General features: G+C 39.7%; 2 protein-coding genes across 2 annotated transcripts in view; one reads left to right on the top strand and one right to left on the bottom strand.

Moving 5' to 3' along the window:
- The first annotated feature begins 4,717 nt into the window (after positions 1-4,717).
- On the top strand, positions 4,718-10,917 carry TM4SF4 (transmembrane 4 L six family member 4). The gene is made up of 5 exons (XM_048314245.1): positions 4,718-5,124; positions 5,368-5,457; positions 7,580-7,713; positions 10,281-10,470; positions 10,697-10,917. The coding sequence occupies exons 1-5, from the start codon at positions 4,951-4,953 to the stop codon at positions 10,712-10,714; spliced, it is 606 nt and encodes a 201-aa protein (XP_048170202.1). The 5' UTR covers positions 4,718-4,950; the 3' UTR covers positions 10,715-10,917.
- Positions 10,918-13,680: 2,763 nt separating this feature from the next.
- The window catches only part of WWTR1 (WW domain containing transcription regulator 1), a 52,348-nt gene continuing 44,500 nt past the window's right edge, over positions 13,681-21,528 (bottom strand). The window contains exons 4-6 of the mRNA XM_048314244.1: positions 18,913-19,046; positions 18,246-18,358; positions 13,681-17,166 (exon numbers count right to left, since the gene is read on the bottom strand). Of these exons, the coding sequence (XP_048170201.1) occupies positions 16,982-17,166; positions 18,246-18,358; positions 18,913-19,046 (432 nt within the window). The 3' untranslated portion in view covers positions 13,681-16,981. The remainder of the gene's footprint in view (positions 17,167-18,245; positions 18,359-18,912; positions 19,047-21,528) is intronic.

Below are 21,528 nucleotides of genomic sequence, written 5' to 3'. Positions count from 1 at the left end.
TAAAGTCAAGAGGAAGAAGAAAAACTAAATTATATCAGCAAGAGGATGATTGTACCCACTGGACAGTTGTGCACTTCAGCATGCATAGTGACAGGAAGAATATGTAACTGCAAATGCTGCATAACCGCTGCAAATAATAATTTGTGTGACTTGGCAAAAACTCATAACAAAACAATAAAGAGCACACACTCTCACAGAGAAATAAATAACAGGTAACCCTAAAGGAAACAATTCCTTTGTTCTCTCATTTTTGAAAATAGGTGGAAGTTTTGTCCTCATTATGAAAAGTAATTCAGTGGTGCTTAGATGGTCCACAGCAATACTGGAATTCCTTTGCTTTCTCCTACAGATATTCTGGGTTACAAAAAAACCCAATTTGATTAATACATAGCAACACACCTTTTGTGCAAATGAACAAAAATAAATACTGCAAGACTCAGAAAATGTAATAGTAGAAAAAAGAGGTATTACATACACAGAGTTATGTAATTTTTGCTTACTTAAAAGTAATATAAATTAGAGAAGCATTAAAGATTGCTTAGAGCCCACACGCCTATTTGCTACTGGTTGACAGTTACTTTTGGACTCCTGTTTACAGTATGCCTTGAGAATGAAGGAATGGAATTATTAAAACCCTTACAAGAAGACGTTCCATGTCGAAAAGGGCATTTGTGGGAAAGCTGGAGAATGGGCAGCGGGGACACATAAAACAGAGACATGTAAAACAGAACATGACTACAGAACAATAAAAGAGCAAAGAAGTATAAAGTTGAGTTACAGTACAGTACAGTTGAATACAGTAGTTCTAATGTGCCTTCCAGCCCACTTCTCCTAAACACTCGTCATCAGCATACTTGGCTGTTTTGTATTCATGGTGATGTAATGTCCATGTGTCACTGAGGACACCACCCAGTCCAAGCTACATTTGCCATAAGCTCTTATCTGAGCTTTGACAAAGGTCAAAAAGATATGAGGGAAATGCTGCATACATCAACAGTCTGTCCTCAGAGCTTGGGAGAGTCCAGCAGCTGGGGCTGGGAGAGGAAAACCTGTCGTGAGGAAGCCCACGACACCTAGCTTTTCCTTAGGCATCTCCCCCTCTCTGCTCTCAGGTGCCTCACACACAGCCAGTCCCCAGGTCTGACAGAGGAGTCTGGGAATAGGGAAGGGAATGAATTTCTCCCACGCCAAAGCTGTGTATATGGGTGCAATTATGGCTCTTACTTTTGTACATACAGAGCCCCACTCTTTCAGCTTCTCACTGACATGCACTGCATATCCGTGCATTTCACAGGGAAGGAGCGGCTGAATTTCCAGCAGGAGGAGCAGGGTCTGTCCCTTCAGTACATCCCACTGGATGTACCCCTTTACTACACAGCTGTCAGAGCCGGAGGGCTTTTTGGAGTTCTCCAGAGGACAGCTTGTACTAATGTGATCCTTCACTGCAATGAAGATTTGGGTCACATGAAGGGAGACATTTTTCAGCTCATTCTCCTTAGCACTCTCTTCAAAGAAAGGAACTTGGTGCAGAGTTTACCAGCCTCTCTCCAGCCCTCAGTGGAACTGCATAACACAAAGCAACTACCAGATTGTGTTATGTGTGTTAAGAGTGATTTTATGCAGGAACATCCTTCTGTATTTCTTGTTTGACATCAATGTGGCACCATATATATTTTATAAATTATTATATATATATATACAAATGCATACACACAAGTTTACTAGCAACAGCAGAGGCTTGAACAGACCTGTTTCCAACTAGGCTACTGTAAATCCCATCCTACCTATAAATTTGTACCTTCCCCCTCCCTCCTGGCTCAGTTTAAGGAGGGGTAAGTACTTGTCACAAGCTTATCAAGCTCCAGACATCCAAACTACATTTAGAACATGGAAGCAGCGACAAAAATCACAAGAGCAATAACTCATGACCTCAGGTCATAACTGTCTAATGAGTTCAGTAATTGACACAAAAAAATGATCAAGACAGACCTATCTGCAATTCCAAATTACTAGATACATCAAAATACAAAATTTGTAAGGTATCATCGCTGCTTACATCCTCCTGAAACTACCACAACTGAGTGGCCTGATATTCCTGTAATTTTCCACAGGAAAATACGTCATTTCATCTTTCTCTGCACAGCATGGACTTTGTATGACTCAGGAGATGAGGAGTGAAGGAAACACCTTCCCAAAGCACACCAGAAAGGAGTGCCTTCCATTATGATACCACAGTTGCTAGAAAAATGCTGTTCAAGAGGACAGGATGACACAACATTCAAAGACTGGCTCCACCCCAGTTACCAGCCCTCAGAGTCTCCAAGGGGAAGCATTTATTCCAGGACAAGAATTGTGGCTAATGTTTGACAATGGGTCACTCCTCCCAGATAGATGGCCAGAGCTGGAAAACATGGGCTGGAATGGAAGGGAAGAGCCTCTTTCAGAGGAGCCAAGTGTGCAGCTACTCAGTTTTTTCCCTGGGGAAAATACTTGACTCAATCTGAGTGGTGCTTTCCAGCTCAGGTTGGATGCCACTTCCCTGCTGAAAATAAAGTGTAGATAAATCCTCACATAAAAGGTGGCAATAGATTAAAAACTCCAAACATAAGTGAGTATAGTTGAACAGAGGGGTCTGGCTAGACTTCAGTGCCACTGGCAATGTTAGTGAGTGGAGGAAGGGAAAGTACAGGAGTGCTGTGAACACCTGGCAAGAACCTGGTGGAAGCATCTGCCTTTGAGCCACTTGCTGTGAATCAGGATGGCAGGGTGCTGGACGCAATACAACTTAAAACTTTTCCCCTTTACTGGAAGCCAGGATTCACAACTGCAAAAGAGTCACATTCTTGTCAGATAGAGAAGGGGAAGAAAGCCAACTAAGACTTATATTCCAGCTACAGCAAACATTTTCCCTGTGCCTGTTACTGAGCCACTGTAAGTGGGAGCCAACTTACAGATGCTCTCTACCAAATGGGAATGTCGTGAAAGCCTATTTAATGTATCAAGTGACGTATGGGGAGTTTTCAGGTTCTGAATCTTTGCCATAGAATCAATAGCTGGCTGTTGAAAGCCATGAAAACTGCTTACACTGGCCCAACTGACATCCTACTGAATACCACACGTAGGCTGTGCTCTCAGGACTTTTTTTCTCTGCCTGCTCTTTGGTTGCATAATAGCTGTCCTCCTTGAAATGAAAAGTTGAATTTATGAGCACGTGCCTTTCAAAATGCTATCCTCAGGGGCGATATGCAGGTTGCTGTTACACAGATGGGACCAGAGGCTCCTCTCTCCTTCAGGGACCAACCAACAAACCAGTGGCAACACCTTGGGCATTGTCTACTCTGTGCAGAGGACAGGCAGGTCCTGCACCCAGGTCAGACACAACAATGCCACACAGCACATGGCTGGCAGCACATGGGCAGCTCCCAGCGCCTGGCAGAGACAGCTGCTCTGGCTGAGCAGTGTGGGATGCAAAGGGCCATGCTTTCCAAACTATACCAAACAGCATGTGCTGTTCACAGCCTTGGCTACCTCAGGCAAAAACACTAAGAGGGGTATCATGATGACACATGAAAATCAAAACCAGCACAACTTCCAGAAACTGTTTGGTAAATCATCAGCTGCAGGCTCCTGTGCCAACAGCATGGAATGCACTGAGATTAATGGGGATCTTCCAGTCCACCAGGAACAACCACTGTCACTGTCCAGGCTGTTCTGCTAGATCTGCGCTTCATACCAAGAGCCTGTTGACTTAATTTGTGTTGCATTATATGCCAGCTTGAAAAGCCACTCAAAAATTTGTCTTAATAAATACCTGAATAAAACCTTTTACAAAGTAAACTGGTGTAATTTCCTCAGAAATCATGAGTCTGCTCAGTACTGCAGACAGTGAAATTTCTAGGACTGGTCCTCACAGAGAAACCATTCTCTGGTCTTCCTAATATATTATAGAATGCATATGATTGGCAGTAGTGACAATCATTTCTTGCCATCCTTTATTGAATAAGCTTATGTGATATGAAATATTCTCCTATGAAAGGAAAAAAATGTGTGAGTTATCCTAAAACGTGGCATATGCCATAATTTCAAAATACAATCTATGGAAAATACTGTCAGGTTTTGATTCATCTTTATCACATAACTTAATTTTTGGTGAAGAGGGCTATTAGATATTAGAACATTTATAATTCACTCTTTCCTGCAAACAGTCTTGATCATGTAGAGCATGAAATCACAAAATAAATATAAAATCAACCTTTTAATCCCAAAGAAGGAGAAGAAACACATGCCCTGAGGCACAGTCCAACTGCCTAACATCAATAAGTGTTTCTCATCCTGCTGCAACCCAAGAACTTTCTTGGGTTTGGGGATGTGTATCTTTATTGGTCTATAATGGCTCACCTTTTATCAGCTAGCCTCTCTACTATTTCAATTACAGAACTGTCTCATGACATGTAAAAACTTGGACTATAGATATGTTATTAATATCAGCTGACTCATTATGCATTTTTATGTCAGTCCTTGCAAAAGAAGTGTTTTCTAGTATGAAGAAAGATTGTGTGCTGTAAAAATGATGATCCAGAACTAAGACAGATATCTACCTATGACCTGAGCCCAGATTATGAAGTGTCTCAGCCACCTTAGTAAAATATTAACAGAGTTTGCGGGTTGTCATAGTAAAATGAGAGGCTGCCCTGAATGTAATTTCATCTATGGACGTTCAGAAAATTGACATCACAGCTGCAAGGCCATATAAAAAACCAGCACAGTGTATTTTGGATTGACTGCAGGAACACTGACGGGAGCATTCTACAGGCTCAGCTCCTCTAACGGCACAACAGAAACGGGATTTTGCAAAGTACACCAAGAAGCTTCTCTTTATAAAGTAGTTCTGAGAACATCTGAGAGATTTTATTTTGTCTTCAATTGTGTTTGCAATTCCTTTAAAGAAGCATGTGCACGGGAGGCTGTGCCAAGTGCCTGGGAAGTACTCTCATCCCTCTGGCCGTGCTCTGCACCCTTGCTAACATTTTGTTGTTTTTCCCTGGAGGAAAAGTGGCTGAAGACAATGCACACATTACAGATGAGGTTTGGTACTTTGGAGGGATCTTGGGATCAGGTGTATTGGTAAGTATCTAAATTCAGACATTCCTACCTTCCTCCCACCCCCAGCCATGACTTGCATTGTTGAATTTTCTCAGGACTGCAAATTCCTCTTTGATGAACAAATAAGTTATAAGTCATCCAAAGGTTTAGCAATAAGTAACTTAACCTAATGATAAGAAAAAAAAAACCCCATAGAATTATTATATTTAAAGAATATGTAACTTAAATTTATCCAAATTCAAACTGTATTTCTATTATTTGTAGATGATCTTCCCTGCCTTGGTATTTTTGGGCCTTCAGAATAATGATTGCTGTGGATGCTGTGGTAATCGGAGCTGTGGAAAGAGGTTTGCGGTAAGAGAAAGGAAACACGGCAAAAAAAGCAAAAGTTAAATTGTTACTGATATATGTATCTTCCTCTCACAGTCATTGTGAGTCTAGACAGATGCTGTCCCGAGTGTGGGACACAGCTCTGACATTTGTTTGAGTGCTGGGAAGTGGAAACAGCAGGCTGTAAAAATTGTATTATGCCTCTGATGTTCTACCACAGGTACCACAATGGTATGGCCTCAGTGGTTTTTGCTAGCACAAGATACTTACAGTTACTATCACAATCAAAACTTACTGCTGAAAGATCTACACTTTGTTTTGCAGAGTACAACAGTTCTCCCTTTAGACAGTTTTTGTTGGCAGCTTTTAAAATTACTCTGGCAGTCAGACACTACATTCTCAACTCACTGCAGACCTTCAAAATGAGCTCTATCTCATTAGATTCACATGAAATTTCAGGAAGGAGTAGACCTCGGGAAGTCACCTAATCCAACCTCCTACCTAAAGCAGTGTGGACCAGGCTCTACATTGAATTTATAGCTTCCTCCCACACTAGAAAAGTTTCCAAATGATACTTTCAGACACTAGTAAACATCCCAAACATTTTAGTTTTAAAATTAAATCAGAAAATAAGTATATTTCTCATAGGAAAATATGTCCTTTTGAAATAATTTCTTTGGATCAAGTAGATCGTTACACTTGTTTAATAAAGGAACAGATTTTCAAGAGAAAAAAAAAAAAAAGAGAAAAACAAATAGGAAAAGATTCATGACTATAAGGTTGACCAAAGAGCCTTCCCTAAATTCTATCTTTGATGCTGTGTTCATGCAATGCCAACAAAACAGGTGGAACTTGGAAAAAGAGGAAATGGAGCCACCTGTTTCTCTTTATAACACTATATGATCCATTTTCTGCAAGCAGTGAGGAGAAACTAGTTAAACTTTGCAGAGCACAGACCACTCCACGAGTAGCCAAGCACTGTGGTTTTGCTGCCGCTCAGTCATGTGGTGACCAGGGGCACAGTCCCACACAGTGACCACTGTGAGCACTGGCTGAGTGTGAGCCAACCTGCATGTGTGTGATGCTGCCTGCAAAGCAACCTGCCTTCTTTGCTGGCAAGGGTGTTAAGAGTGCAGATGACTGGGAATATTAATACAGTCAAGTGTACCAAGTACACTGTACTATGAGAGTCCTACTGGCCTTATCACCATCAGCATGGCTGAGAACCAAATGTGGTATTGTATGTTAGCTGAAATCCATTATTATGATGTCTACTACAAAAGCATAATTTTTAAGCTAGCCCTATCGGATATATCAACATTAAAATGCATGCCAGCACTCAAGGCAAGAGTCTTGCGATGAGGTTTGAACAAAAACTCACATTGAACTCGATGATATTAGAGGTTGTTTCCAAACTAAATGGTTCTAACCTGAAAGTATGGCGTTTTTTAGCTCCACCTGTACCCCTTTAATCCAATAAAGGACACTACCTCTACCTATGAACTGTTAAAGGCTACAAGTGTTTCAGAATTCAAGCAGGGCATTAGTTCTTGCATGATTTACTTATATATTAGTATATATGAAAAATCTGTAATAGAAAGCCAGAAAAATAAAGACATACTTTCCCATCCATTTAAATTGCACTACTAGAGCTTACACTGGTAAATACCTGTGAGGAGATAAAGTATAATATGAAACCTAAAGGGAGACTTGGGAAGGAAAACTATAATTATTTGGTCCAAATATAACCAAGATACCAAAGCTAACTTGTAAAGGATACTGTAGATTTTTTTTAAAAATGCCTTGAGTGGTCCAAGACTTCAGTCTTGCTTGCAGTCTCCTGAGAAAAACATCTGGCTGCAGGGGAACAGGAGCCCTGGCACAGGAGGCCCCGGGGGAGCAGCGCCATCTGCTGCCAGCGTCTGCCCTCTCCTCCTCAGGCACACGGGGCTGGTGGTAAAGCTTTAAAATACCATACAGGTATGCATTACACATCTACTATGCAATGAAAACTAATATGCTTTAGCTGTTCAGGTGTTGACTATTTGACTATTAACAGCTGAATTTAGGGGACGTACACTGACATTAAGGGTGCATTTAATTGTTTGAATGAGAACCAAAATAACATTCTTTTTCTCTTCATCAGATGTTTTCTTCTATAATATTTGCTGCCGTTGGACTTCTGGGAGCCGGATACTGCTTTATTTTGTCAGCAGTAGCCCTAAACAAAGGCCCTAAATGCCAGACTGGAAACGAGTGGAAGTACCCTTTCCAGGATGGGTAAGACAAGGCAATCAGGAGAAAAAGATATACATGTTTTAAGTTTGTGATATGATTCAAATTCCAAACCCATTGTATAAAAACGGGAATTATACTGTTTGTCTAAATTACAGAAGCTCTTAGAAGTGCCTGCAGTGCACAGCAACACTTCATAAGGTTCAAGAGCACAGATGTAAAGAATAACAAGTACTATCAAAACTACTGAGTTTCAACGGGGCCAATACAGAGAAATGCACAGACTCCTCCTAGGTTATTCTTGGTATGATAAGCAACATAGGGGGATAAATTCCACTTAGATGAATAGCAATGACACACTGAGACACATCTCAGAGTCCTGAAGGAATTGGCTGATGTAATTGCCAAGCCACTCTCCACATCTGAAAAGTCCTGGCAGTCAGGTGGAGCCCCAGGTGGCTGGAAAAAAGGAAACAATACACCCATCTTTAAAAAAGGTAGGAAGAAGGACCCTGGGAACCATCAACCTGTCAGCCTCACCACTGTGCCTGAGAAGATCATGGAACAGTTCCTCCTAGAAGGTCTGCTGATGCACATGGAGGACAGGGAAGTGATTTGGGACAACCAGCATGGCTTCACCAAGGGCAAGCCCTACCTGACAACCCAGTGGCCTTCTATGATGGGGTGGCTCCATCACTGGATAACGGAGGGACTACAGAAGTCATTTATTTGGACACAATCCCCCACAACATCCTGCTCTCTAAATTGGAGAGAGAGGGATTAGATGGGTGAACTGTTAGATGGAAAAAATGTGGTTGGATGGTTGCATCCAGAGGGTGGTGGTCAGCGGCTCAGGATCCTTATGGACATCAGTGACAAGAGGTGTCCCTCAGGGATCCCTACTGGGACTGGCGTTATTTAATATCTTTGTTAAAGACACAGATGGAGGAGGCCACCAAGATGATCAGACGGATGGAGCGCCTCTTCTATGAGGAAAGGCTGTGAGAATTGGGATTGTTCAGCCTGGAGAAGGGAATCAGTGTGACCTGATTGTGGCTTTCCAGTAACTGATGGGAGCCTACAAGAAAGATGGAGCGGGACTTTTTATAAGAGCATGTAGTGACAGGACAAGATAATGGCTTCAAACTAAGAGCAGGTTTAGATCAAATATTAGGAATAAATTCTTCCCTGTGAGGGTGGTGAGGCACTGGCACAGGCTGCCCAGAGAAGTTGTGGATGCCCCATCCCTGGAAGCATTCGAGGCCAGGTTGGACAGGGCTTGGAGCAACCTGGGATAGTGGAAGGGGTCTCTGACCATGCAGGGGGATTGGAATGAGATGATCTCTCAGGTCCCTTCTAATCCAAACCATTCTGTGATTCTATGATTACATTGAAATTTGATGGTATTCAAATAATTAGGAATAATAATATAATATATATTACAATAATATAATCTATGTATAATTTTATTTTGGCTATGGCATTTGGAAGCTGCTTGTTCCTCATGCTCTGCAATGCAAACATATTCAATGTCATGTATATTTATCACCTAACCCCAGTAATCCCACTGCTCAGACTGAAGTCAAAACAAGTTCAACAAACAACAGGGCACAACGTACTACTGAGGAGAGCAGGAGTGGTCAGAACAGAACGGCAAGGGCTGCAGTAAACTCCCCATCACCTCAGAACTTTTAATGCAGTCTGCCTCAGTCAAGAGTGACCTGGCAGCATTTCTTGCATAATACACCAAAAAATTATACTTCAGGTTGAAAAGAAAAAAAAAAAAGAAAACAAGAAGTATACAGGTAGAGGATTATTTGTTCATGGGCCAGTGAGGGCTGGAAACCAACTCCCTTGGTCTCACTCTGAGAGTCTCTGGAAATATGCTCTGTTTCAAACATAGTTTTGGTTGCAGTCCAGAAATCACTTGACAAGAACACAAACAAGTCAGCACTAAGAATAAGCAGAGGAAATATAGCCAGTGGTTAAGCAGTTTACAATCAAATCAAAATGCGAATGTAAAAATTATGGAAAATACCTTTAGATGAGGCATCTAGAACAGCAAAAGCTGCTCTTTTCAGCTCGGTGGGAAAGAGGTGACTTGTATAATTTCATGATTCGTTTTGATAATTCAGTTGTTTTGATTTTATTACAATTTACTTCCTTGTTCCCAATAGTACTTTGAGGTACTGGATTGCGTGCCCTGACCACAGTCCCCCACCCACCCCCACCCCCAAAAAATGCCGTCATCAAGTAAAAGCAGCAAAAATGCCCCTGAAAAAACACAGCAACAGATAAAACCCATTTGGCACACACTTGGCTAAGATCTTTTCTTCCCAAAGCACTAGAAATGGTTCAGTTGTATCAAACATATACTTGTCTCCAATTGTTCCCTTCTGATGTCTTGTTTTTTTCAAGTCACTTGCTTCAATTCAGCTAGAAACTAAACTAAAGTCATATTCTAGATAAGTAGCACCAGTGTGACAATGGAAATTCTTACCAAAGCAAACAAAACCTCGGCCATGGCACAGCAGTGACAACTTCTCAGGGGTGAGAGACCCTCTTTTGTGAGTTAATGTAGTCTTCTTCCTAACTATTTTGTTCTCCTGTAGGAACTACCTTGCTGACTACACATTGTGGAATACGTGTGATTCACCTGCAAATATTGTCCCATGGCACCTGTCACTCTTCTCCTTACTGCTGATCATGAGCGGGATCCAGGGAGTGCTCTGTGGCATTCAGGCGGTCAATGGCCTGTTTGGAACCCTCTGTGGGGACTGCAAATGCTGCGGATGTTGTGGGGTGAGCAACCGATGATTCTCCTTTGTTATTTCATGTACTTATGAATTACATACACACCTCTAGCTGACAGTCAGAAAAACTAAACTAGCCTTCCTTCAGGTCCATGATCGTGTTTTCTAACATAGCTGCCAAAACCCTACACTGTTACCATTAGGAAATAATAAAATCCTTCGAAAGTCACAGCAATAGGAGCCAGGAAATTACCTCCATGTTTTTATTCTTCCAGGGAAATGGAACTGTCTAAAGAATAGGAATATTGCAGACAACCCTCCTCACCTTGAGAAGATCCCTTCTGCAGCCGCTCCACAAAACAGCCATCAGATGCACTGGCTCGGGCTAAGAAGATGAGAATGAAGGGCTCCTCCTCCCACCAATGTCATGAAGCCCTGACTCTGTTTGCAGCCTTCCTGAAATCCCTCATCATGGAATAAAATAAGTGAAATACAACTCTCACATTCATATTTATTTTTGTAAAACAGCTTCCATTTAAAAAGAGGGTATTCTCAGGCAAAATACAGTTTTGGGTTACAATTTCTATTCAGGTCAGTTAGGTAGCTTGTAACTCCTCAAAGCTTCCAATCTATACATGAGCACAAATGCTGTTTATTAATCTTTTTGCAGAAGTTCAATTTAGCCGTATTTGGCACACTGCTATGAAAAAGACAGGAAAGACAATAGAGAGCTCAAAGGCAAAAATACCTTTTAGAAAGAACTTCTAAAACTTTAAAAGAAAAAAACTACTTCCCAAAGGAATCAAGGAGAAAATAAGAGGGATTGGAGACATTTGAGGGATTCAAATCAACTAATATGCTTCTTTAAAAAAATTCTGAAACAAATTTTCACAAACCAGTTTGCCAGGCTGGATTTCTCAACGCTTCTCAATATTTGCCATATCTGTTCCCTAAAATTTTCCTCCTGAAATAATAATTCTGTGGCCTGTGCTTTCAGAAAATGTATTTCATTGACTGTATTTACACTAGGGATATTTGAAGAACTTAGAAGTACTTAAAAGCACTGAAAGCTCTTGAGCAAGATGCAGAAATGTTAAACAGTTTGATATAGGTACTGAGAAATACACTGTGCAAGATGATAAATTGTAAAAAAACCTCTTCAGAAACAGCTGTCTGTCCCACCTGTTCTACTGCATTGCCCAGGAATTTGAGAGTACCCTTTATTTCAACACACACTGTGCAACCTTCTCACATCTATTCATTTGTGGTGAGCAGCTGTCCTGCATCTCATCTCGCATTTGTCTTGTTTGATTTATATGAAGCCTTTGGGAACATGGAGTGTTTCTCATCAGTGTTCAACAAAGGGATGGGTAGCTGCATAGTGCACAGCTTTGATATATCAATAAACAGAGTACATAAATCTTTGTGGGAGATGGGATAAGAAATAACAGGCTATAATACCTAACATCAAAATCAATGAGCTACTGCTTCTAAGAGCCACCCAGCTACATGATGGCTTTCTAACACGAGCTAATCTATAGTAGATACTGACACAAGGTGCACACGATTTCATCTTGTGATCTGGACTGCATTCACACCTTGGCCTTCAGGTGTATTGAAGAAGGGTAAATGAGCCAGAACCAGCAGCCCAGCTGAACTCACACTTTAAAGTGCCAACAACAGTGTTCCCAAATCTATTCAGTTAAGGCTAACATCTGAGGCTGTCCCCTAGCACTTAATTTCAAGGGAATCACACATCTGCAGTGTCCATTCTGCAGTAACTGGAGATTGTTCTGTGTTTTTACCTAGCAAAGCATCCAGTAAAATCAAGGAGAGGGACTAATCATAGATCCTCATAACAGAGAATGATGTAAAAGGTCAGTGGTAATTCCGGGAGAGAAGTCACAGATAAAGAGAGTGCAGTGCTAGGAAGGGACAGAAAGATGATGGTAAGAAAAAAACCACAAACAGGGATAACTGAAAGTGTTAACAGACCTCAGGAACCCTGACCAACTTCAAGACCACGCTCTGTTATAGTGTGGTCCACTACAAATACCAAATATCAACATACACTAATACAGAAGTAAAAATCATAGTAGCCAAAAGAAAGGATATTAGTATTCTTTGTAAAGTCTCAGAAATGCCCATGCTGGCTGAAGTTTCATTATTCACCCATACAAATTGGCTGCTGGGTGACTGGGTGACCAGGGTGCTGAGAGCACGGCAGCTTCGACATTGCATGGCACTGTTTCACCTGAGAGCTATCATAAAAGGATACACACTGGTTATTTAACAATTCACATTACAACATGTGGAGTGTGCACATGTGATTTTGAGCCCATGCACTTCAGCAGGACAAAACTGGTTCAGCCCTTGCACAGCTGAACTATACAGTTAGTTCGCTTTTTTGATTGTCTTCAATAAATAAGACTGCAGAAAAATTATACATTAACCACAGGACAGTGTCACCTTTCAGGGAATGATGCATTAACTGGAGAATCTTTGCAAAAGGTTCATCTCTAAAGGAGGGAAGTAACATATACAATGTTGAAAAAAAATTTGCTCAGCCCAGGACAAGGGATATTTTCTCACATCATTCCAGTCTTGAATGTTCATCACCTGTCTCCAGTTCAACTTTAGCTCCTTCTTCATGGATTCTGCATTACTCACAGTATAACCAACTGCAAGGCAAACAACGTCAAACCCTGGAGCCATTCCAGCTGTCAGAGGGTGGGAAGGCTGACTTCTTCCACTACACTGATATGGGTGGGGTCTTTGCCCCATATTTTCATTCAAGCATATATTGAATTGAATATACATATTGAATATGTATATGCATATATGAATATCTGAATATATAATATACAATATAAAACTGAACATTTTCATTCAAAATGTGTGCCTTTTTCACAGAATAGTATGTCTGCACCTTTATTCCAATCAGTGTTTTACAGTTCCCTGGGAAGCCCATGCTAAAACTGTGAAACCCACCCCCTCCCCCAAAGAAATTATTTTAAAAAACCAATATGCATCCAAAATCTTTCAAGTTCATTTGTATTTTTTTCATGTACAAGATCAAAGAAATAATTAAAAAAAAAAACCAAAATAGAATCAAACCCAGGATACAACAGTTTGATCTGATTGCCTCTGATACAATCTATTGCAAGGTAGTAAAAACTAAGAACAAATGCTCACACGTCATATAAAAAAAATGAAAAAAGTAAATAAAATAGTTAAAGAACTAGCACGTACATGGATGTATGTATTAGGAAACAAGTTTATTTGGACAACCACCCATATTTTTCTGTAATTAAAATATACATTTAAATCCTTTCTTTCCCCCAAACAGCATTTGTTGTCAAAAAGTCAAACCCAATCCCTCCCCAAGTTACGTTCTAACAGTATTACCAGAATACAAACTGTAATTAACAATGTCCCATTACATCTGTATCATCAAGACTTACATATGCCCCCTCAGGGATGGTCACAGCAAAATTGTCCAGCTGGCACACTGGTTGTATTTATATGACAAGTAGACAGTGTACAATTTAGTACAGTAAATGCTCAAAACCTGAAATAGTACAGTGAAATATTGTCAGCAATAAGTTTATTTTCGTATTACATATGCTTTGAATACTGAAAAGTTCTGCCATAAGCCTGTTTAAAGCCAGAAACTTTTTTAAAAAGATAACTTCGAAAACCAGATTTTATTGTCATTACATTTCATCTGATACATCCTCTCCATAACAAAAATTAAAAGCTGACAGTGTAAAGAACCACTTTTAATTTAATCATTATTTGTTTCATGACTGAGTAAAGTAGATCTAATCCAAGAGATTCTGGCAGCTGTTTCACCCTGGAGTGTTGCTCTGCAAAACACCCTCCTGTTTCAGATCTGTTGCTGGTTTACTATGAAGGTAACATGGAAACACAGTTTATGATTGCTTTACCCTTTTAAGGTCTTTGCACCAAGAGACTCAATCAAGACACTCAACCAGAAACACAAATAAAAAAGGAATCAAGCTTGCAGCTTCACAATTCTGATAAATACCTGATGTGATTTCACTAAAAGTTGCATTAGTTTTCCGGGTACGAAGAACAGCCTTTGGCTGACAACAATGCATGTGGCTGGGCAGGAATCAGCAGTAGCTAACTGACAGCAGCTGCAAGCCCAATCTTCTGACAAACTTACATGTTCAATGGTGCAGAGTTACTAGCAAATGAACAAACTGCATTCTCTAAACATAACATGTTGATGCGCACTGTCACCTGGATCACACCAGCACTCACATCCACAGCTGCTGAGGGATCATTCCAGCACCAATGGCTGTCGGCTCCTTATGCCAATTGAGCAGTGTTGGTGACCTGGCCTTGCAGGTTGGCCAGAAAATCTCCAATTCTTCACCAACATCAGTCATGGCACTAAAGAACAAAGCCTTAGGACCATCTGTTTTTCATTCAGGCTGACAACCTGAATAAATCTTCAAAAGAGAGAGATTAAACCTAATCACAGTAATATTGATCAGCCCTGCCCGGTCCCCTGTTTATTGAAAAGAAATTTATGCTATCTCAACAGTTAGCAAAACTAGCAAAAACAGTTTAAAAAAAACCCAACAACACTAACAACCCCTTGAGAGAATAGAAGAAACACAATGCCCATTCAGCAATTAAATTCTGTGCAGACACAACTCTGCTGTTACATCCCTTCTTCTATAAAAAAAACCCCAAAAAACATTTGTAAAAAGCTACTTTTCACTATGTAATAAAACTTCACAACCGTAGGCCTTTGCCTAACATCTATTTTTTCAAAATTTCAGTGTGTGTGCTTTTTATTTTCCATCCTGTGACACCATGTACACTTAGCAGTTCATCATGAACATGGTCATTTACTATATTGAGTGCTTCTGTTATGTTTTTCACTGAACACTGGAGATTCATTTGCTATTTATCCCTGCCTGCAGCCATCCTTCACAGCAAGGATCTACATTTACTACCTCATCATTTGTCTTCCAAACCTACTCTGTATTCCCACCACTTCATCTCTGACCTTTTCACCTACCTTCACCCAACCAGATGGAAAAAAGTGTTTAGGGGGTCAATACTCTGATGCATCAGTAAGATCTTGTTAAGTGTTATCAGACCTGGCAAACACACATTTACACTTAGTGCTACATCTCTTCTTCTCTTTACATAACCTGGATTAAGCTTAGAGAATAGTTATAATGCCTTTCATAAAAATACCTATTTTTCAATGTAAAATGCTTAAATCCATTAATTATAAATAAGATAATTTCAAAATATTTAAGAATTTTCAGGACTTCATCTGCATTTCAGGGGAACTGTAGGCTTAACATCCTTGATGCCTTCTCAGTCCCAAACCTCTGATAAGGAAGTTTTGTAGGATATATAACAGGTAAAAACACACAGCACGTGCCCCATGTCGTGTGCACCAATTATGGTAAGTGAAAGACATAAAAACTAAGCAGCTTTACCAGGTAAGTCCCAATGCTGCTTTAGCAGTGCCCTGATAAAGTTTCTGGTTTTTTTTCATGTATACGACTACATGTATTTTGACATTGTCAGTTAAAAACATTACTGAAAACAGTATTAGGAAGGTTTTTCCCCCTAGGTATGAGATTAACAAGTTGTGCCACATTTTCCAGAACTGATTTTAAAAGAGTATTTTTGCACTTAAGATTCTTGCCACAGATTTTTTTATATATAAAAAATTGCTTGTTCATGTGTTAAAGTTACAAAACTGCAGTGCTTAATATAACAAACTAAAAAATATCTAAGAATTTTTTAAAAATGCTTGTTTATAATACATTACTTTGTTTTTAAAACACAACAGTCAGTACCAGCCTGGTTTATTTTGTAACAATATTGTAGTGTAAAAATGTTGCTAAACAATTCTGGTACTTTGAGATTGGAAGTAATTATTTTCTGAAAACTATACAGTAATATACTTAAAAAAAGAAACTGCTATAGTATTGTTTGTGCCTTTAAAATATATCATGGGAATTATTATGCTTGATATGGATCAGACTTAAACTGTATTCCATACAGAACAGTTAGTTACTAAGAACTAAAAAAGATTTTAAGGCTTAAGTAAGTTGATAAAAAAAAGCTTCTGATACTATTGTCATAAACATAATAATAAAACTGCTCTCATGTCCAGACGCTTTGCACCTTTTTTGAACCAAGTGACCCAGTAGTTAGCTTTTCTGATTCACAAAGGGTCTGTGGTATCAATCAGTACCCAGGAGATCAGTCAGGGATGTCCTAAAAGTGAAGCATTTCTGCCTGGTTTGAAAAGGTAAAAAAGTACACAGATGCGTAAAGTAGTGTGGGTTTTTTTAAAGAAATATATATGCATGTATTTTATATTTAAATTAGTATCAATCAAATCCAGACAGATATTAAAATGACCATAAAGATGATGTAACAAAAGTCAATAAGGCAGTATGTTGTATCTCTTGAGGATATTCAGATATTCTGTGTCTATCTCAAGAGGAAAAAGAAATCTGCATTGCACTGTAGGCCCAATAAGCATTGCTTGATTACAGCCAGGTAAGGAAGGGCTCATTTTTGTTAAGTACTGACTCCACGTCGTTGAGAATAGGGATCAAGTCTTCTGACTCTAGAGTCCCAAGATCAACATTTGTCCCTGGAAGACAGTCGAGGAAATCAGGGAAACGTGTTTGTTGTGGATTTATATTCATTGTTGTCTGTGTTATACTTTCTCCTAGGAAAAGTAAAGAAGAACTTTTGAAGTACCAAACTCTTCCTGTGGGTAATTTAAAACAACAGAACTGACATAAAAATTCTGATTCCCCCTTTCCCATGAGCACTTGTGAGCACTCCTATTCACGACAAATGTCATCTAAAAACTGTATTTAGGTGCAGAGTACATGTTCTTCTAAGAATACATTTCACATCCTTGCTTTGATCTCAAAAGCACAAAAGGTCCTTTCCAGCAGTGCTCAAAGCACCCCTCTCTGGCCTTCCACTTGGGAAGCAGGACAGTTTCAAGTTTGTTTCCTGCTCTGCTCAGGAGGCAGCAAAGGACCCTCATGTATGCCTCCATCCTGATCTCTGCATCAGGGGCAATGCTGTCCATAGGAAATAACTGAAAAAAGTGCTTTACAGATACTTAGTTCTGTTAATTACTCTATTTTTCCCCCCCATAAATTAATAGTAACAAGCATGAACGCCTTTAATAGATAAACCTTTCACTCTCTGCATAAATCTGAATTTCTGATGACTTCAAAAGGAAGTTTAGGTGAGGAAGTGCTGAGAATTTCACTCTCCGAAAAAAACCTTGATTTCCTAGTAATTTATTTCAGTATTTTAAATACCATGAGGACACCAACATAAAATAAACACATATCAAAATGTACATTAGCTAAATACATTCTGTTTGAAGGCAAATCCAACTTTGCCACTCTAAGAGACTTACAAACAAGACTGATTTCCCAGAGTTAGAAAATGCAGTGACTTGTACATGTAACCCAAGACCAGCCTTTTACTCCCCTTACCTTGGACAATGGTATGAAAACAGAAATTAAGGCTCACATTTTCCAGGTTTTACTTATTCTGTTTAGTATCAGTCTGAGGTAAAAGGGCAGAATCTGGATCTATTTTAAAGCTGAGAGCCTTCTGGGTACTAAGCACCTTTCAGGCATTTTCTCCCACAGTCTCAGTCTGTTCTCTTGCATAGGAAAGCCAGAGATTATCATTCAGGTATGCAGTGATAAAACAATACTAGTCATAATACAAAGTTATTAACTGGACTATAGTTTAAGCTAAATCAGAGTATTCTACCTGTATCCATCTCATCTACGTTGCTGAGGAAATCTTCAGGTGTCGTTGGTATACTGTAGCATCCTAATCCCAAGCCACTGTCTGTACTCTGTTCCCTAGAGTGGTACGGCCCACTACAAATTGAAACATGAAAAAGACTCAGTAAAGATGCTCTGACAGACACAGTTCCTGAGCACAGTGTTGGAAGAGAGCACAGTAGGTTACACATTAAAAACATACAATGAGTCATTAAGCCTCATTCTCAACTGTTGGCCACTGATCAGCCAACATCATATTTGGGTCACACCCGCCCAAATAACAAAGCAATTGAAGTGAGGCCACTCTTTAATTTTGAAATACACACATGCATATATAACTCTCTAGCTGAAGTCAGCTCTGACAGCCTAAAAAATTGCGTGTATTTATACTTAGGTAATGTACCTATTCTACCTAGTCTTCTACATACACTAACAACAGAAGTAAAACCACCTGTTACAATTTATTGCTTTTGCTAAGACTCCTTCTTGACGCATAAACTGAAAGATTTCAGGTCAGCCACTCAGCCATAGCTCCTGTTCACAGTTAAGTAAACAAAAGAAGACGATATAGGGACTATTTTAGAGAGACAGCTGTAACAGTCTAGAGAAGGCAACAGAAGCAATTGCCTAATGAAGAAGAATGAACTTGCCTGTTCAAGAAAGGATCAGATCCATTATTTGTAACAGGCCTCATGTCCTGTGTCATGGCAGGAGTGTTCACAGCTGTCTGAACTGGGACCATGTTTTCTGAGTCCATAGGAAGTTGTCTGCATAGAGCAGCTTCCTGAAAAGACAAATAAATACATGGGAAGGGTTATTCCAACAGCTCAGAAATATTGTGGTCTTGTAACAAGTGAACACGTAACACATACACAGAAAGAAAGTAATTCTGAGTGATGTCACTGATGAGTATTTGTTTACACTGATATGAAGAAAATCATGATGTAGACAGACAGTGTCTCTCATACCCACCTGTGCTAGCTTAAAGCACCACAGAATCTGGCTGTCAGTTGTACCATGTCTGGAAGCCAGTCCTGTAGTTCAGCAACCATAAAGTACTTAATGTGTTACAAGAAAATCACTGGAACCAAGACTGTGACTCAATAATCTTTAGAATGAACACTCTGCCTAATAATAAGCATTTGCCTAATGACCTATCTCATCTGCTACCTGCAGGATGACAAACAAGCAATCAGAGCCAAAGGGAACTTATTTCGCAACTCTTCCTGAAAGATAAATTCTTCCAGCATTATCTCTGCGACACACCCATGACATCTAGTGGTACAGTGTTCTATACAGAGGTTGTATATCCAACGGGATGTTCCAAAAAAAAATCCTAAAACCTTAAAATAATAAAGCTGTATCTGTTTTTAACATCATTTACTCAACTTATTTTTTTTTAATGAAAGAAGCAAAGTAAGTATTTCATTTAAATCCTAGTAGAAAACTTTTCTCCTCTGAATCAATCATTCAGTCTCCCTAGTACAGAAAGGATTAACAGGTTTTCAAGGCTAAAATATGATGTTTTACTATGTTTTCAATTAATTTTTTTCATTGAGGAGGAGTGGTCTGGTCTCTGTGAATAATGTAACACATATTGGTGCCCATTAATACTATGTTTCCTTTATAATAAAATTATCAATATATTCATTGATAAATTATAATTTACATTAGATGGTGTCATTATTTAGAAAGCGTTAAGAACAAAGAGTCTTAAGATTCTTAATGTATGATAGTTATGTTTATGATTAAATTTGTCAAGTGACTATTTTAATGGTGACATTTCTATTTAGAATTTAATCACCTGGAGTCTGTGAAAATGTACAAACCTCAGAGAGCGGGAAGGTGTCTTTTTTAACTGCCTACATGCAGATATTTTCAGTACTTTTTAAAAATGTAAGAATGACATCTACAGCCACATGAGGTTTAGACAGGCCTTCCAAAGCAAAACACTTGTAAGCTGAAAAGCCTCCAGCACCCTAAAGAAAAACTCACACTACCAGTTACATAATCTAACTTCCTGTCTCTTCTTTGTTGCAAGAAACACCATATTTATTACAGAGTTAGTTGATCTACTCTCCCTTGGGGAATGGCACGTCACCTCCCATGTCTTTATTTCAACATATTCCATGTTGCTTGTAATATTAACTCCATGCGTACTTTTAAAATGTGGAACAACAAACTCTTGCACACTGGAGTCAGGTTTGGCTGGGGAAGAGTACTGGCTCCGCCATACATGACATATGTTCTTCTGCTGTAGGTCATTTGTTCAGAAGTCACACTGCAATTTTAGTACTGCTACAGATGTCAGATTCCTTTGCTCCTTTGACATTATTACAGCAATGGTCAGTAGTAATGGATCACCTACACAATGCCCAAAGCTGTATGATACCCTCTTATGCCCTGTTCTCTATTCTAAGCATGACTACAAGGTTTTCAAGAAGACTATTTGTCAATCTCCTACCCTAGGATAAAAGTCTGGCAAAAAATACCAGAGCTGTCCTGCAGCCCTGTGAGCAGCAGTATTACAGGCTCAGCCATGCCAGTGAGCTCTCAGTCTTTGAATGCAGGAGGGTCCCTCCCCTTTGGCCAGCAGAGACCATCTCTGGCATTCAGCTAACAAAGGACTAAATGCCCTTAATGATCTGCTTGGCACTATGACATACAGAAACCCAAAGAAGATTTTCAAAATAAGTAACAAAATAAACTAAAAAAACCCCACAGTATTCTGATATCACAAAGTCATGTCAAAAACTTCATCAGTGGTTATCTTCAAAACACTTTAAAAGCTTAACAGCATTGCAGTGAGTTGAATGATTCACTGCCTCAGAACACAGTTCTGATATAAACCCTTATTTAGCTATGTATGCCAGACAAGCCCAGAAATTTATTGTCACATTTCCTGGACCTCTCCTTGGCAGAACTGATCTGAGCTCCATCCTTAGTTGCCAAACCCTCATTTCCAGCTGGGGGAGATGAGCGAGAGCATTTTTATAGGGGGTTTACAATGGTAGCTGCAATTCCTCTTCTGCCAGTCCTCATACTTAGGGCGGAAAGCAAGAGATGAAGACATTGGCCGTGTCACCAGTAAATCACATCCTGGGCCAGTCTATGCAGTGGAAGGAGCACAGCAGGGCATTTTTCTGTTCAGGTTGTAGCAGCCCAGTGAAGGCCTACCCTGTGAGGACAAAACAGGGGTAAGTGTTCCTCTACGGATTCTTCAGCCTCTTCTGAGCCCCTGTAACTTTCTGCAGATGATTTATGCA

The sequence above is a fragment of the Corvus hawaiiensis genome, chromosome 10, assembly GCF_020740725.1.
Source record: "Corvus hawaiiensis isolate bCorHaw1 chromosome 10, bCorHaw1.pri.cur, whole genome shotgun sequence".
Lineage (NCBI taxonomy): Eukaryota > Metazoa > Chordata > Aves > Passeriformes > Corvidae > Corvus > Corvus hawaiiensis.
The sequence above is the reverse complement of the archived record's forward strand: the minus strand, read 5'-3'. Positions and strand labels throughout refer to the sequence as shown.